The sequence below is a fragment of the Cololabis saira genome, chromosome 24 (assembly GCF_033807715.1).
Source record: "Cololabis saira isolate AMF1-May2022 chromosome 24, fColSai1.1, whole genome shotgun sequence".
In the NCBI taxonomy this organism is placed as follows: domain Eukaryota; kingdom Metazoa; phylum Chordata; class Actinopteri; order Beloniformes; family Belonidae; genus Cololabis; species Cololabis saira.
The window spans coordinates 1,047,022-1,063,932 of NC_084610.1; the positions used below are offsets into that span (position 1 = coordinate 1,047,022).

The window sequence follows — 16,911 nt, forward strand, 5'->3', positions numbered from 1 at the left end:
TCTCAGATGGAGCCGTCGTGGGTTTAAACCAGATTCAAATCAAAGTGAGATTAAAAAAAAAGGCAGCATGAACATTCACAATCTAAAAACACATTTATTTACATCACATGGATGAGTTCAGCTGATAAAAACGGTGGTGGGCTAGTGTTATCCGAGCCGCAGCGCTGATCTGGGATCAACTGCGTTCGTTCCTCCTCGTCCTGCTGAAGACTCCACTCCTGCGTAAGAAAACCAGCCAGATGCTTTCCGTCCAGCTCGTGGACTCAAAAGTTTGAAAAGATCAGACCTTAGTTTCTTTGCGTTTTCACCTTTTTTTGTCAGTACGATGACATTTACAGTCACAAGTATCAGGAGTGGAGAAACATTTCCACCTTCCGGAGCTTTTCTTACGCAGCCTGCTGAAGTTTGACTTGATCACATTGATCCATTTCTTCCAGCTTTAAAACCCTGCAGAGCGGTAGATCTCAGACCAGCGCTGCTGCTCAGGAGCCTCCAGAAATGTGTCTGTAGAAAGCTGAGGCCTCGGTGCCGAGGTCCCTGCAGTTCAATGTTTCCTCTAAAATTCTTACAAGAGTGGGGGAAAAGGAGGACACAGATGCTGGAATGAATTACCTGTAGTGGATGATTGTGTTGTCACATAAGGGGGAGTATTGCAACTGCTCTTGGAGCAACCGTGAGGGGGTCTGAACAGGCTCCTTGAGGAACACCTCAGACGGCCATTTCAACTATTTTAAGTGCTTTTCTGAATGAATTACAAATGACCGCCTGGTTTCAGCTTACACAAAGCTCGAGTTAAGTTATTTTTCACATAGTAAGGGGGGAAGTTTCACGCAGCTAGGCCACGCCCAGCTGCTGAGCCAAAAGAAAAGCAGAGATGGATGCAGAGGAAACACTTAAGTTCAACACGCACTTATAAAGATTAAGCTCAGAGTATATAGTTGATACAGATATTTATGTCTGTACAGATCCTAGACTGCTTAAAATAGTGGGGTGGGGTGGGGGCAACAAGACACAAATGTTTCACTGATAGTTAATATGCACAGCAAAGTGAGGCGCTGGGCTGGAGGACGTCCCGGTAGAAGAGCGGAAGAGCCTGGCGCCGGGGAAACCCGTTCACGCAGCAGGACCTGAGGGGAGCCCAAACTTTTTTGGTAAAAATGGCAAACGAGGTCGTCCGCAAATCGCTTGAACAAAGCGTTTGAGGAGGATTTGGGAGAACGGCGACAGTAACGGGGGTTTGTTTTGAACTGAAACGCTGCTCGCAGGTCGAGGACTCGGAGGTCAAATCGTACTTTTCTTCTGGTTGCTCGGTCCGCTCGTTCACAGAGATGTGCTTGAACGGGAAACCTGACGAGAGGCTTTTCCGGTTTTCTACGGGACGGGGCACAATCACACGACAGCAGCCCAACGCGCAGCCCTCTCAAGGTACACGGGGCCGAGCTCACCATCATGGTACAAACACTAAATATGGGAGCCAGGAGTTTGTAGCACATTCATTCTCGGTCGTTTGTCCATAGACTGAATAGAAAGAAGCATGTTTTATATCTTTTCTTTTCAATTAATCAAAGCAGTTCCTGAATTGTAACCCACCCCCCAAACCCCCAAACCCCGCCCCCCCTCCCACAACAACAACCACAAGTCGTGCCAACTCTTACAACTTTGGAGCTGCACCTGAACTCTGATCCCCGAACCCTCAGGCCAGTAAATTAAAAAATAAATACAACATATCAATATGCAAGGTCACAGATTTAAAAAAAGAAAAGAAAAAAAAGAAATTAAAATGCTACAGGTTATTTGTGTGTGTGCGTGTGTGTGTGTGTGTGTTGAAAGTCACTCCTGCAGCTGATCCTGCAGAGGTGGAGGGTAGTTTGCGGCACTGGTTGCATATAACTGGCTAGAACTTAGAAGAGCATAGTACTGAATCCCTGAATGGTGTTTGACGGCTGGGGTCGGTTTCTGGAGCGCAGTTTAAACTCTGGCCGTCGCACGCCGACGCTCTCGTCTTCCTCTCAGCGGCTGATACTGCTCAGCCTCTTCACCAACCGACAGTCCTCTGGGCTGCTGAGAAAACACCGGCGTTCAACCGTTGAAGGAACTTCTTCTCCTGATTCAGACTCCTTTCCCGCTGCAGGAAACCGGCTCTGCTTTTGGTTAGTTTGCCACACTTTCTACCCCGGGTGAGAAATCCCTGCGAGTGAGGTAGGTCTTATTGGAGGGCTGCTGGGGGGGGCGGCGCTGATCGTCCCTGACTCTTCAAGCTTCATGAGGACCTTGGAGGATGGCAGCATTTCAGCGGCGGATTGATCCGGAGGAGAAACGGCGACGGCAGCAACAGGAGCAGCAGATGCGGGTGTTGTTCTCGTGCTACAGGTTGAAAATAAGACCATGGCTTTGACTTCTTTTCCAGTTTGCTGTGTTTCTGCAAAAAAATGTGCGGAAATTATAGTGAAAACCCGCTCTCAGGATCCTTTACCCTTCGGTGCTCGTCGTCTGTGGAAGGCTTTCTTTATTTCTATTTCAGGATTCATCGATTAGCAGTTCCTGCTAAATGTCTGTAGTGTTTCTCTTCTTCCTCATCTTCATTACGGTACAGTGTTTTCTCAAAACGCTCCCGTGCGACGGCTGGTTTTAAACTGCGTTTTCCGCTGAAACCGCCCCAAAGCTTGAGGAGAGACTGCAGGTCTGCCGGCACCAGTGTTCAAACGCTCAGAGGAAATCAAAGACTGGAAAGCGTCACAGCAGTGACAGATACATCCGTTTGGCCTGACATCTACAAGAGGAACTAGCATGGAGAAGTAGAAATGGCACCAGGATGAAAGAGAGAGAGAGAGAGAGAGAGAGAGAGAGAGAGAAAGACGCGTCGCCTCAGCGCATCTGTGTTTGGTTAGTGTCAACAGAAAAACTGGCAGACTTCTTGTGGCTGAAGGAAAGAGTGAGCTGCTGACGATCCTTTAGTTTTCAAGGGCAAGAAAAATCCCCAGAAACCCGCCGTCGGTCCGGTGTCATCACCAGGAACCTAAGACGGGCCGCTCTCACGTGGGTGTCCGAGCACGGCGGGTCACACGGGCGAGAGAAAGGGTCGGCGCGAGTGGAGGTATTCCAGTTCCAGACAGGCGGAGGAGGAGGAGGATGATGATGAGGTGGCGTGGGGCGTGGCGAGTAGCAAAGGTTCCTGAGGTGCATCAAAAAGAGAGCAAAAACTCTTGAAAGTACTTTAAAACAAAAACAAAAAGGAGCTGGCTCAGCTAAATACAGGAAGGGCTGGGAACTGCACTTCAAATCTAAAACCTCCAATAAAACAGGATAAAATACCGGGCAGAACTCTTGTTACCCATCTCATGAAACGGAAAAAAAACAAACTTTGACGTCCTGGTGATTCACCGTTACGTTTCCAGGTCACGTGATTAAAATGAAGCTTGTTGGCGAGTTGACACAGAAAAACCCGAGATAATCGAAGAATAAAATCACTTAATAGGACAAACTCCGTCGGGGACTCGCTTCCACGCCACAGTCAGATGTGGGAGCAGTTTCAAACCAATGTGGGAAGGGAACTATGTTTCCCATGAGCGTGGGGGGTCTGATGAGCTGTGAGGGGGAGGGGCCGATTTAAACTGTGTCCATCTGAACTGAGGTATACCTGGTTGAAGGAGGTTTATGGTTTTTTTTTTTAAATCGTCGTAATGCTTCAAACTTGACCCCCTCCCCCTCCCTCCTCCCCGTTTAAAATAAGCTTGATTACCAAGTCGTCTGGGTCCATAATACACTATGTACAGCAGCATTACACTATAAACATTCAGAAGCCGTTGCTTATTGGCAGAACGATAGTCGTCTCTTCAAAAGAACGCACACAAGAAAAACAGCAAATGTATGGAGAGTCGGTGCTCGTCTCTTTTTTCAACACTAAAATGTACGGAGAGTTGGATGAAGAGTTTCTGCAGGGTGGTGTTTCTGCAGGGTAGTGTTTCTGCAGTCGTCTCTCTGCGTAGTTATCCGGGTCGCCCTCCTACGTGTGTGTCTGTGTGTGCGTTTTGAAAAACAATACATGGTAAAAGTGTTTTGCCGCCCGGTGCGTCGGCACCGTCGCTCGCAGGCGTGGCGTCCTGAAAACGTCTGCTCGGGGTGACAGCGTCTCCGCCGGGAAAACGTTGTAATCCTCAGGCACACGTATCAAAATGAGGTGGATGTGGACTGACTCGGTGGGAGAAGGTGTTTCCTGATGGCGAGTAGCGGCCCGCACTTAAAGGAACTGAGGAAAAACAAAAAGATGAAAAGAAAAAACTGGGCCAACCATCCAGGGCCGGCTGTTCATAAGCTGGACTCCTTGGGCGGGAGGTCCACGTTGGTCACCATGGTGACAACGGTGACGATCTCCTCGGGCCCGATCACGGGGGCCTGGCGCTGCATCTGCCCGATACGCTCCTCCACGCAGCCAGCAGACAGCCGGGCCTCGGCCTCGTGGTCCCAGCAGTCCTCGATGGTCTCGCACAGCATGGTCAGGCCCTGGGGGAAAAGAGCATGGTCAGACCCTGGGGGGACAGAGCATGGTGAGGCCCTGGGGGAAAAGAGCATGGTGAGGCCCTGGGGCAGGGGTCGGCAACCCGCGGCTCTAGAGCCGCATGCGGCTCTTTAGTGCCATCCTAGTGGCTCCTGGAGCTTTTTCAAAAATGTTTGACTTTTTTTTCTTCCTTTTTTTCTTCTTTTTTTAAAACGTTTTTTTCCTTTTTTCCTCTTTTTTTTCTCTTTTTTTCTTCTTTTTTCCTTTTTTCTACTTTTTTCTCTTTTTTTCTTCCCTTTTCCTTTCCTCGACATCTCGACTTTTTTCTCGACATTTCGACTTTTTTCACGAAATTTCTACTATTTCCTCGACATTTCGATTTTTTTCTCGACATTTCAACTTTTTTCTCGACATTTCAACTTTTTTCTCGACATTTCAACTTTTTTCTTGAAGTGCATAATGAAAAAAAAAATCTTCCCCCAGTTATAACTAGCATAGATACATACAGCATGTGTTGTCTTCATTCTAAGGCTTATACGAGACTTTTCATTTTTTGCGGCTCCAGACATATTTGTTTTTTGTGTTTTTGGTCCAATATGGCTCTTTCAACATTTTGGGTTGAAGACCCCTGTCCTGGGGGGACAGAGAGTAGGGCTGGGCGATATATCGAGATTTTAATATATATTGATATATTTTCAAACGCGATATGGTACGAGACAATATCGTTTATATCGATTTAAAAAAAAAAAATAAATAATAATGATTTTGATATAGCTTATTTTGCGACAAATTGACTTGAATGTTTTATTTGAGATTTGCACAAATGTTTTGTTATTTCAATTCAATTCAATTCAATTTTATTTATATAGCGTCTAATACAACAGAGTTGTCTCTAGACGCTTTACAGAGACCCATACCCAGAACATGACCCCCGAGCAATTATTACATAAACAATGGCAGGTAAAAACTCCCCTAGTGGGAGAAAAACCTTAAGCCAAACAGTGGCAAGGAAAAACTCCCCTTTAGGAGGGAAGAAACCTTGAGCAGGACCAGGCTCATCAGGGGGGACCCTCCTGCCGAGGGCCAGACTGGGGGTCAGGGACGGCAACAGCACAGCAGGCAGGTGGAAGCAGCAACGGGATGACCGGGGGTGGGGACCGCAGGCCAGCACGCAGCTCCCGAAGCTCCGGCCCAATCATTATTTGGACAACTGTCAACCTCAGTGGAAAAGTCTGCCTGTTACTGTCTACATTGTATTAATTACACAGTGTCTTTTAATTTAATTGTTATGCAGGAAAGGGATATTTGTTTTATTTTATTCAAGAAGCATTTTTATTCTATATATGCAGGCAGTTTATTTTTATTTCATTTGTTTTATACATTTTGATATTGTGCAGACCTCTGTTAATAAAGGAACCTGTGTGACATTTGGCACGAGGCTTTGTATTAAAACTGACTGTTTTTTTTAAAGGGGACATATTATGAAAAACACGTTTTTTCTTGTTTTAACATATATAAAGTGGTCTCCCCTCACCCTGCCAGCACAGGGGAGACAAAATACCATGAATTTCTGCAAGGTCTGTGACCCCCGCCTTACAGAATCCTCCAGTGTCACGTGATTTTTTTTGAGCCGATGAGAATCTGCGCCTAGGGTGACGTCACCCGAGGCGCAGAGGTTCGGCCTCCGCTGCTGAAACCACGCCCACAACCAGCTCTCTCCGTCGGCTCGAGCGTCCGCCATTGTTCAGAAGCGGTGGCTGTTTGAACAGCGAGGGAGAGTAGAAATGAGATTTTGCATCGACATTTTCCCTCATAAAAGGATCAGTTCCCACAGCACGGACCTGGTAACTGCACACGAGTCAGCGCTATGTTCCTTATTTATATTTGTATGATCTTTGCATGGGCTAAGTTAGGGGTGGGCGGTACACCGGTGTCATAGTCATCACCGGTGTGAAACTGCGCCACGACATGGATTTTGCAATACCGTCAATACCGTAATAAATCAATTATAAAATAATAAGCCTAAATAAGGAATTAAAAACGTTGGTGATATGCAAGGTTTGCTGCCGTGTTGTGACAGCAAGAGGTGGAAACACAAGCAACCTGTTCCATCACTTAAAAAACACGCACGCCCGTGAATATGAAGAGGCAACCCGGGCCAAAACGAGCGCAAGTGGGACCAGCAGCTGGTCCCGCTGGGACCGCTGCTCCGCTGGTGCTGCTGAGCTGCTGCTGAGCAGCACCAGCGGAGCACGTCCCAAGACTACACAGCTTTCACTGCAGGCATCGTTTATGCTGCTACACCTTACGACAAGAGTAGTAAGAAATGCAGGGCTTAAAGTATTCCGGCACCGTGCCGGATCTCCGGCGTACGGAGTTTTTTTTCTCGGCGTGCGAGTTTGAGTGCTTTAAAAAAAAAAAAAAAAGGTTTGAGAGAAAAAAAAAGGTTGAGTCAACCGAGTTCGTCTACCAATGGAATGAGAGGAAAGCAGCTCTGGCTCAACCAAACTAACACTAGCCAATCAGAAGCAGAGCTGGGCGGGTCTTTGACGGCAGCGGAGCGCAGAGCGCTGTTTCAACCTGCCGGAATACCAATCACCGACTTCAAGATGGAGAAAAAATTAATGAATGTCGGTTTAAAAGAATCTTTTTGCCCAAAAGAAAGAAAGAGTGACAAAAAAATACCCATAACCATGTTCTTCTCTCGAAAAAAAGCACCTGTACCGCGGGCTTTAGAAGAAAATTAGAGAATAAGAGAATATAATTAAGGGAATTTTTCCACCAACCGAGGTCCAGTATTACATTTTAAGAGAGGTTTACAAAATATTTAAAATATAATATAATAAAAATGAATATAATATAATATATATATATATATATATAGGCTATATATATATATATATATATATATATATATATATATATATATATATATATATATATATATATATATATATATATATATATATATATATATATATGTAAGATCTTTAGGTTTTTTGCCAAATAAATATGTTGAGAATGCATAATACTCTCCCATGTCTCTTTTTGATAAGGATACTACCATTTACTTATTATATTATAAAAATATTAACCTTATTCACATAAAGGGACAGGACAGGCTACTCCTCCCAAAACGTACCAAAAAATACCGTGATATTATACCGTCACCGTTCAAAAGATGAAAAATACCGTGATATTAATTTTAGGTCATATCGCCCACCCCTAGGCTAAGTATTTAGCTTAGCTCCGGAGCCCCTGCGCCGCATACGGAGCTGCGGGGGCTGCTCACAGACTGGACCGTCGAGGAGCCCCGGGCTCGGGGCTCTATTAGTACCGTAATACATTTTTCTTCTGTGGTTTCAGATCTTTCAAGCACCTGGAGCTGTTCACATTCAGAAGACGCGCGTTCCTTCCTTGAGCCAGCAATAGTGCATACATTTTATTTAAAAAAATAAAAACATGGCCCAGAGACTGAATTTCTGATTTATGTAGAAAAAACAAGCTTTAGATTGTTTTTAAGACATTCAAGGCCTGTTTAAAATATACATTAAATGCCATAATATGTCCCCTTTAAGGGTTTGCCTCAGAAAAAAATGAAGCTAACAGAGATGCTATGCTATAATGCTTTGGGGGAAACCCCAATTATGTCACAGAAAAAATATCGATATATATCGAGTATCGCCATTCAGCTAGAAAATATCGAGATATGACTTTTGGTCCATATCGCCAGCCCTAACACAGAGCATGGTCAGGCCCTGGGGGATAACGCAGCGGTCAGAGCTCCGGCCCGGGGCCCGGACGGACCAGCAGCAGGCTCTGGCGTTCTGGGCCAGCTCACCATGTGTTTCTGCCAGCAGTCCCTCAGGCAGGGCCGCAGCTTCTTGTGCACCACCACCTCCTGCATGTCCTCCAGAGACGGGTGCTGGCCCACCTCCTCCTCGAAGGGGAGCATGTACTCGTCTACCGGGCCTGTGGACACACACACACACACACACACCATTTATCAGTATTTCAAGTTCATTTACATGTGCTGGGGTCACTGACTACGTTTACATGCAGTCAAAATTGGGGTTATTGCTAATATTCCGGTTACTGAAACATTGGGAATATTCCGTTTACATGGTAATTAATCATTTGGGATATCTAGATCAAACCAGCGACGCACGGAGAACATCATGACGTAATTCCCGTCATTTCTGCTTCTTCTTCCTGTACCCAAATTCAAAACAAATGCTGCTTCTCGCAACTTTTCGCTCACCTTCTTGTAAATCTTCTATCCCGGTACTTTCTACCGTCTACAAATGCAGAAATGTTCATATCCTTCATTACATTTATGAAGTGATTAGTCTCCTCCTGGTCTTGGTTTCTCCGTGTTTATAAGAACTTCCTGGACTCAAAAGACCAGGATTCCTTGTGAACAGAGCATGTGCAGAAAACACATTCCTGTTCCGTTTGATGGGGATATTCTGTTTGGCGTTTACATGACCCAATATTCAGGTTTTAAAAGGAGTAACCCAGGGCTCATATTGGGGTTTTTAAAAACCTGAATATGAGCAAATTCTGGTTATTCAAAGGGGTTATTGGTGTTTACATGGCCGTGCAAATTCGGGTTATTGCCAATATTCGGGTTTTAAAAGGGTTATTGATGCATGGAAACACAGTCATTGAGATCATCGTCTTGTCACATGAATCAAATCCAGCCGAGCTTCATGGTGCGACACTTATCGTCGATACCCACGCAGAGATTTTTACTGATGAAACATCAGTATTTGTCTGCTCTTTTTCACTATTCAATTTCAATTCAATTTATTTGTATAGTGTCAAATCATAACAAAGGTCATCTCATGACGCTTCACAACACGAAAAACAGAGATAAAAGTGATCAGATATAATACATCATAAAATAATGTATAAAAACATAAGCATCAGAAAAAGATCAACATCAGTGATAAAAGTGATCAGATATCACACGTCATAATGTAAAACACAAGCATCAGAAAACACCAGCATGGGAGAAACAGAAGAACAGCAGAACATCCAAAAACACAGTAACATCAGGCTAGCTGAATATGCATAGGATTTTTCATAGAAGGTTTTAAACCTGCTCTTAAAGGCAGAGAGTGTGTCCGCCTCTGGGACCAAGACTGGAAGATTATTCCAGAGTTTAGGGGCCGGAAATTTGAAGGCTCTGCCTCCAATTCTGCTTTTGGAGACAGTAAGAATCACAAGTAATCTTGCATTCTGTGAGCGCAGTGATCTAGCAGGATAGTAGGGAACTATGAGTTCTTGGAGGTCGGATGAAGCCTGACCATTCAGGACTTTATAGCTGAGGACTAGTTTAAGTTTTTAAAGCTGAAAAGCTAAACTAGTGAAATTCAGGTTTCAGTCTCTGCCCACCAGTGTTGGGACTAACACGTTATTTAGTAACGCGTTACAGTAACGCCGTTAGTTTTGCAGTAACTAATACTCTAACGCATTACTTTTTAAATTCAGTAACGCAGTTACCGTTACCAAACGGTGCGTTACTCCGTTATTTCTGGCTACAGTGAAGCTTTTTTTCCCCACACGGAGACCGGAGGAAACGCGTTCAAAAACATGACGGTCATGAGCCAAGAAAAGGTTAGGTTCGCAACGTGGAGATATTGTCATTAGAGTAATCCCTCGTTTTTCGCAGGGGTTACGTTCCAAAAAGAACCCGTGATAAGTGAAATTCTTTTTACAATTATTATAGAAGGCTTCAAATTGCAGAGATCAGCACCGCCTCGCACGTATTCCACTGCTCTTCTGAGCCGCTGCATCCCGACTCTGTAGCGTCTGTTTCTCCTAAAGCCGCGGAGAAGAAAATAGTTATGGGTCGTTTTGTCGCTATTTTTTCTTCTGGGCAAAAAGATTGTTATAAACCGACACCATGGATTATATCTGAGACTGTAATGAACGATTCATCAAAGGTCCCGCTCTTGAGCTGCTGCTGAAGCTCTTTGGCCGTTCTCAGCTTGTTGCTAAGCAACCAACGTTATTGATACAGGAAGTGAAGAAGCGGGGAGACTGTTTAGCCAATCAGAATGCAGAACACGATGCACAATGTAAATCCATACAGGACCTGCTGAAATGAAGACTAGAGGGCATTAATGGGAGCATTTAAAATAATGTTTTTATTTTAAGTAACTAAATAGTTACTTTTTATAGTAACGCATTACTTTTTGGTCTAAGTAACCGAGTTACTAACTGAGTTACTTTTTTAATGAAGTAACTAAAGGTAACTAGTTACTATTTTTCAGTAACTAGCACAACACTGCTGCCCACAGAGGATTTAAACAGATTTTTATCTTGTGAATAAAAACAACTCAAAATTAGGACTAGGGCTGAAACGATTCCTCGAATAATTTGAGTAATTCGATACAAAAAATGATGGAGGAATTTTCTCTGCCTCGAGGAATTGTTTCATTTTGTAGCTCAAAGCAGGTATTTCACCCGGACTACTTTAATGCGGCACAACGCGCTGACGCCGCGCACGTAAAGGAAGAAGAAAGAGAAGGATATGTTTGGTTTTAACTAAAAGAAAAGGCAGAAAATGTCAAAAGTGTGGGTCATTTCCAGCTGGTCACCAAGGCAACACTGTTGCATGTTTCACTGTAAGACAGAGCTGATACAACAGTACGTCCTCAACGCTGCAGCTTCTCCACCAACACCCTGTTACTCCCAGAGGGAGGACCGTCACCCCAGACACGGTACAATTAAGTTAATGTAGCACTAATTAATGAGATTAACGTTACGGTACCTTGATAACATAACGTTATATAGGTTTCTGTTAATTATGACGACTGTCGATGCGGCTAACGCATTTAATCTGTACAAACACAGAGCTGTAGAGAGATGAGGGTGGAAAATAAAAACGTAATAAGGCTAACTGGGTAGTTGTCAATTTTATCTCTGTAGTCATTGATGGATAAAACATCAAGTAGCGCTGGAACCTAATGTGCTCCAATACAGCAGGAATCAGAATTTTATTTTGAACACGGACAAAACTCAAAATCTTATCAAGACTTTAACTTAAAACTAAAACTTAAAATTTGCTTTATACAAATGAAAGTTCAATTGAAAAACGTGGGAAAAACACCTAACCTTTTAAGTGATGTGTGTTATCAGGTGTAATGGCATTTTTAGGTTAGAAATAAGAACATTTCTTGGTAAGATCCTTAGTTTTTTGAGTGAAGGCAGTGAATTTGGTCGACTGGTGTAAGTTCAGGGTTTTTAAATGCACAGCCATGAACCTACTCTGGATTATATAATTTATTCTTAGTAATGTCAATTAACATCTAACATCTAATGTATATTTATAATTGCTCTTTAACTAAACAAAAATATGTTTTATCCGATTAATCAATGGAATTTTCAGTAGAATACTCGATAGCTGCAGCCCTAGTTAGGACACTGTAAACTCCTCACTGCTTTGACTAAAGCTGCTCCTTCTGTCTACAACAACTTGGGTAGCAACAGTAACTAAGGGGGGCGGGACTTGCTGATTAATTACAACATTTCAACAGGAGCTCAAAACTCTGTTCCGGAGCACGGAGGGTTCCTCTCACCGTCTGCTGCGGTGCAGCGCGCCGCCAGCTCCCAGAGGACGAGCCCGAAGGCGTACATGTCGATACGCAGGAAGGAGTCCCGCTGGAAGTTGATGGCTCCCTCCAGGACTTCAGGGGCCATGTAGCGCCGCGTTCCCACCTGCAGGAGCCAGGCGAGGGGGGGTAAAGGTCAGGATGGAAACATGGCATCCAAGGTAGTTCTGTGAAGCGTGGCAGTAAAACCGACACTCACCTGTCCGTGAGTGTCGCCCGCAGACTTTCCAGCTTCAAACTTCAGCGCGAGGCCGAAGTCGGCCACGCACGCTGTCAGGTTATTTTTCAGCAGCACATTCTTACTCTTGATGTCCCTGAAACACAAAAACCAACGATGACAAACACCTTCAAGCGAGCAGATCAGACTGCAGCAGCCTGGACTAGGCCTGTGTTGAAAAAATGGATTTCCCAATTCTAAATCGATTTTCATATTAATTCCTAAAAATCGATTCATATGTCTAAAGATCGATCGGGGGGGGGGGGGGGGTTATTTTTTTTAATTTTATTTATTTATGTTTTTTTTTTTCATCATTACATTACAACTTTTGGTTATTTCTTTGTTTATCCCCAAAAAAGGAATGTTTTGTTGGACACGAGAATAACTGGTGCCATGTTTTTGCCTTTAAATATGTTTAAAGGTATGAAAACATTAAAGTGTTAGGTTGTAATTGCATAAATTGTCTATATTTCATTACTTTATAAACTGTCTTGGGGTTACATTTGCAAAAAATGATAAAAACCAAATGCTCAAAAATTAAAAACCAAAATAGACCGAAAATGGAACAAATTAAAACGGAATGTGGAAAAAAATAAAACTGATTTCATCCGACTCTGTTTCCTCCCTGGATCTGTTTGGTAATTCTGACCCACATGTTTCTGAAAGCAGTTCTATCAGCATTCTGGGAGCTGATTGGTCCTTACAGCATCATTAACTGCCAATACTTGCTGTTTAATCTCAATATAATACTAGTAGTAATATTTTGCAGAACTACAGTCATATAATTCATGCAACAGCTCAAAAAACTGTTTTAATAACCCTAACCCAAATCAATATCGGAATCGAATCAAATCTTGATAATTGATTCTGAATCTTAAGAATCGGAATCAAATCGATTCTTGACATCACCTGTGAGCGATGGACGGCTTGTGCCCGTCCTTGTGTCCGGGGATGTCCTCGTGCAGGTAGGCCAGCCCGCGGGCCGTCGTCTGAGCGATGTGGCACAGCTCGTTCCAGGAAACCACGTTAGCCTTCAGGTAGTCGGTCAGGGAGCCCTGGTGGAGGAAACACACCCGTTTCAGGAATTATTCCCATCCAAGACGCGAAGGTTAATTAATTAACCAAACACTGAACTGATCGAGTTTAGTCTTCAAATATAACGAAGATGAGATTTATTGGCTCCGACATCTTCTGAGCATGAGGTGTTTCCATGGCAACGGTGATATCCATAATGAATGGGGATTAGCCAACAGCAGACTTTACAATACTAACAGAACTATAATTTGACTCAAATCTGAACAGAATCAGATGGAACTTTTCTGTGAATCTGATGAATTAAATCCTTCTTTCCATCAGTGTTTTATCAGTATGACGTTCAGATATTCATGCTCTTATAGGCACCGATGAAGATCTTTTAACAGTTGTACATTGAATTGATTCGTGCAGGAAATATAAATACTCAGATATTTCCACCTTAATGTTCAAGGAGCATCTGCTAATTCCTCCCCACACGTCTTTGTTTATATGCAACGTATATGTGCGTGAGCGATGCAAGGTCACTTCTGCTGAGGCCAAAGACAGATGCAGTTGAAGGAAACGGCCGCTAGAGGGCAGCAGCATCCAGCAGATGCAGGAAACACGTGGCTTCAGTTGTTCTGCTGGAGGATAAATAGCTTCGTGTGTTTAGATACCTCTGTACATTCTGTTCTTGTTTGTTCTCTCTCAAGTCTCCAATCAGGGAGTCTTTAATATCCTCACACTGTGCAGATATGAGAAGATTAAAATGGAGGGAGTTTAGGGAGGCCTAACGGGCCTCTGCATGCTGCTGCAACAAATATTTCAGCATAAAGCTGCTTAGATGCATCAAACACGGAGCCGTAAATCAGCGGTGAGAGACGCTGAACTCCAGCCGCTCACAGAAGCCCAGGTTCAGATCTGCAGCATGTTTACACCTTCTCAGGAGCCAAAAGCTTTCTGCAGGTCAAAGGTGAAGCTTTAAGATGAAATAATTATTGCACTTTACAGAATCTGACATATATTTCTCCTTCTACACAAGAAATAAAAAATAAAGAAATGACTTGTAGCGTCTCTCCAGGACTAAGGGCCCTCTGAGAGCCCGAGTGTTGCGTTAGAGCCCCGCCGCCACACCCACAACCCTCAATGTGTCCACCTTTATTCACACAGAAAAGGCTCCTTAACCACACAGATTCCCATCTTTGGTCTGCCGGGGAAGTTCAGGCAAGCGAGACATACAAGAACCACTCTCCACTTGCTTGGTAATGACCCTCAAAACACAGAGGCACTTAAAGCCCTGAATGCTGCAAAGACGGCAGCTGAGAGGCTGAGTGGAGCACAAGCAAGGGGGACGAGCTCCCGCCTGATCTCGCTGCATATGCAACACTCAAAGCAGGGAGACGAATCCCAGCACGGATCCCCTCTGACGGCATCAGTCAGAATCAATGTAACGCAGAGGTTTGTTAGCCGTCTGCTCTGGATCACAGAAGATCTGTGTACAAAGGCCCTAACAAGAGCCCCGAGACAGCGAGACAGCGAGACAGCGAGACAGCGAGAGCTCGTTACAGAGCCCACATGGATGCTGAAGCTGGCCGGTGGAAGACGTGTTGCATCAGTAGGGATGGGCGGTATGGACTAAAAAATGTATCACGATAATTTCTGGCATTTATCCCGATGACGATAAAAAAAATATCAATTCAACTCCATCTTTTCAACTATAAATCTATCTCGCTCTCAGATCCGCCATGTTTGTTACACAAAAACCTCATCAACGGGAATTTATCTTTCTGGCTCATTTCCTTCCTTCCTTCCTTTTTCCCTTCCTTCCTTCTTTCATCCTGCTCTCTCCTTCCTTCTTCCCTTCCTCTTTTCTCCCTTCCTTCCTCCTTTCCTTGTTTTCTCCCTTCCTTCTCCCCTTTCCTTCCGTCCTACCTTCCTTCCTTCCTTTTTCCCTTCCTTCCTTCTTTCCTCCTGCTCTCTCCTTCCCCCTTTCCTTGTTTTCTCCCTTCCTTCTCCCCTTTCTTTCTTTCCTTCCTTCCTTCCTCCCTTCCTCTTTTCTCCCTTCCTTCCTTGTTTCCTTCCTCCCTCCCTCCCTCCCTTCCTTCACTTACGTTGTGCGTGGATTTAACGCAGAGCCATAAATCAGCTTTACACAAAAACGTCATCAATGGGAATTTATCGTTTTTACCGCGAGATGACAAATTCTTATCGTGAGGAATTTTTTTGACGGTATATCGTGAACGGTAAAATATCGCCCATCCCTATGCATCAGACGCTCGTCCGTGCTGAGCTTTAGTCCCTCACAGCAGAGTTAAAGTGAATCTCTAACCGGCTGCTGGAGCAGCTCCATCACGGGTGGCGTACCTTGTCGTGGTACATGGTGATGAGCCACAGCTCCAGATCCAGGTTGTTGTTCCGCTTCTCCACACCGATAAAGTGGAGGATGTTTTCGTGCTTCATGCCGCTCACGCTGTAGATCTCGTATTCGTTCTGCCAAGACAGCTTGTCCTGCAGAGGAGCGCAGAAGAGAAGCAGCAGCCGTGAGTTGAGCAAGTCCAGCTATATATACACAGGACTGTCTCAGAGAATTAGAATACTGTGATAAAGTCCTTTATTTTCTGTAATGCAAAAATGTCATACATTCTGGATTCATTACAAATCAACTGAAATATTGCAAGCCTTTTATTATTTTAATATTGCTGATCATGGCTTACAGCTTAAGAAAACTCAAATATCCTATCTCAAAAAATTTGAATATTCTGGGAATCTTAATCTTAAACTGTAAACCATGATCAGCAATATTAAAATAATAAAAGGCTTGCAATATTTCAGTTGATTTGTAATGAATCCAGAATATATGACTTTTTTTTTTTTTTTTTTTTATAAATTGCATTACAGAAAATAAAGAACTTTATCACAATATTCTAATTTTCTGAGACAGTCCTGTACATCCCATCATCAGAAGGGAGTTAAAAATACACAGAAATTCAACCAAAAATGCATCATCATCATCAGTCCCATACGGTGTATTTGTTGTAACTTGTTGCAGGTGTGAAATGCAAAAACTGATGGATATTAATCAATTTAACCGACATTCAATTCAATTTTATTTATATAGCGTCTACTACAACAGAAGTTGTCTCTAGGATCTTTCCAGAGACCCAGAACATGATCATAAACCCCCGAGCAATTATTACATAAAAATAACATAAACAATGGCGGATAAAAACTCCCCTAGTTGGAGAAAAACCTTAAGCCAAACAGTGGCAAGAAAAACCCCCCTTTAACATAAAGTTATTAAGACAAATAAAGCTATAACAAATGTCTTATTGGACGTTTCTTCATCTTGTCTGAACTTTTTCTGATCTGAAGTTGATACAAGTCTCCGAACCCGGGCCGACTGACGCACCTGAATGGGGAAGATCTTCACGGCCACGTAGTCGTTCAGCAGCTGCGCCTTCCACACGCAGCCGAAGCGCCCCCTGGCTTTCACCTCGATTAACTGCAGCGGTTTTTGGCCCAAAACAGGGGACGGGGGTGAGGGTCCGGGATCCTGAAGAGGA

At 43.8% G+C, this 16,911-nt stretch overlaps 1 protein-coding gene across 3 annotated transcripts in view; it reads right to left on the reverse strand.

Annotated features, from left to right (window-relative positions):
* Window positions 1-1,624: 1,624 nt before the first annotated feature.
* acvr2ab (activin A receptor type 2Ab) overlaps window positions 1,625-16,911 on the reverse strand; it is a 59,791-nt gene continuing 44,504 nt past the window's right edge. For all 3 annotated transcript variants that reach the window (XM_061716265.1, XM_061716264.1, XM_061716266.1), the window contains 7 exons: window positions 16,758-16,901; window positions 15,713-15,856; window positions 13,244-13,389; window positions 12,317-12,431; window positions 12,085-12,223; window positions 8,337-8,467; window positions 1,625-4,500 (listed from right to left, as the gene is read on the reverse strand). In XM_061716265.1, the coding sequence (XP_061572249.1) occupies window positions 4,306-4,500; window positions 8,337-8,467; window positions 12,085-12,223; window positions 12,317-12,431; window positions 13,244-13,389; window positions 15,713-15,856; window positions 16,758-16,901 (1,014 nt within the window). In that variant the 3' untranslated portion in view covers window positions 1,625-4,305. The remainder of the gene's footprint in view (window positions 4,501-8,336; window positions 8,468-12,084; window positions 12,224-12,316; window positions 12,432-13,243; window positions 13,390-15,712; window positions 15,857-16,757; window positions 16,902-16,911) is intronic.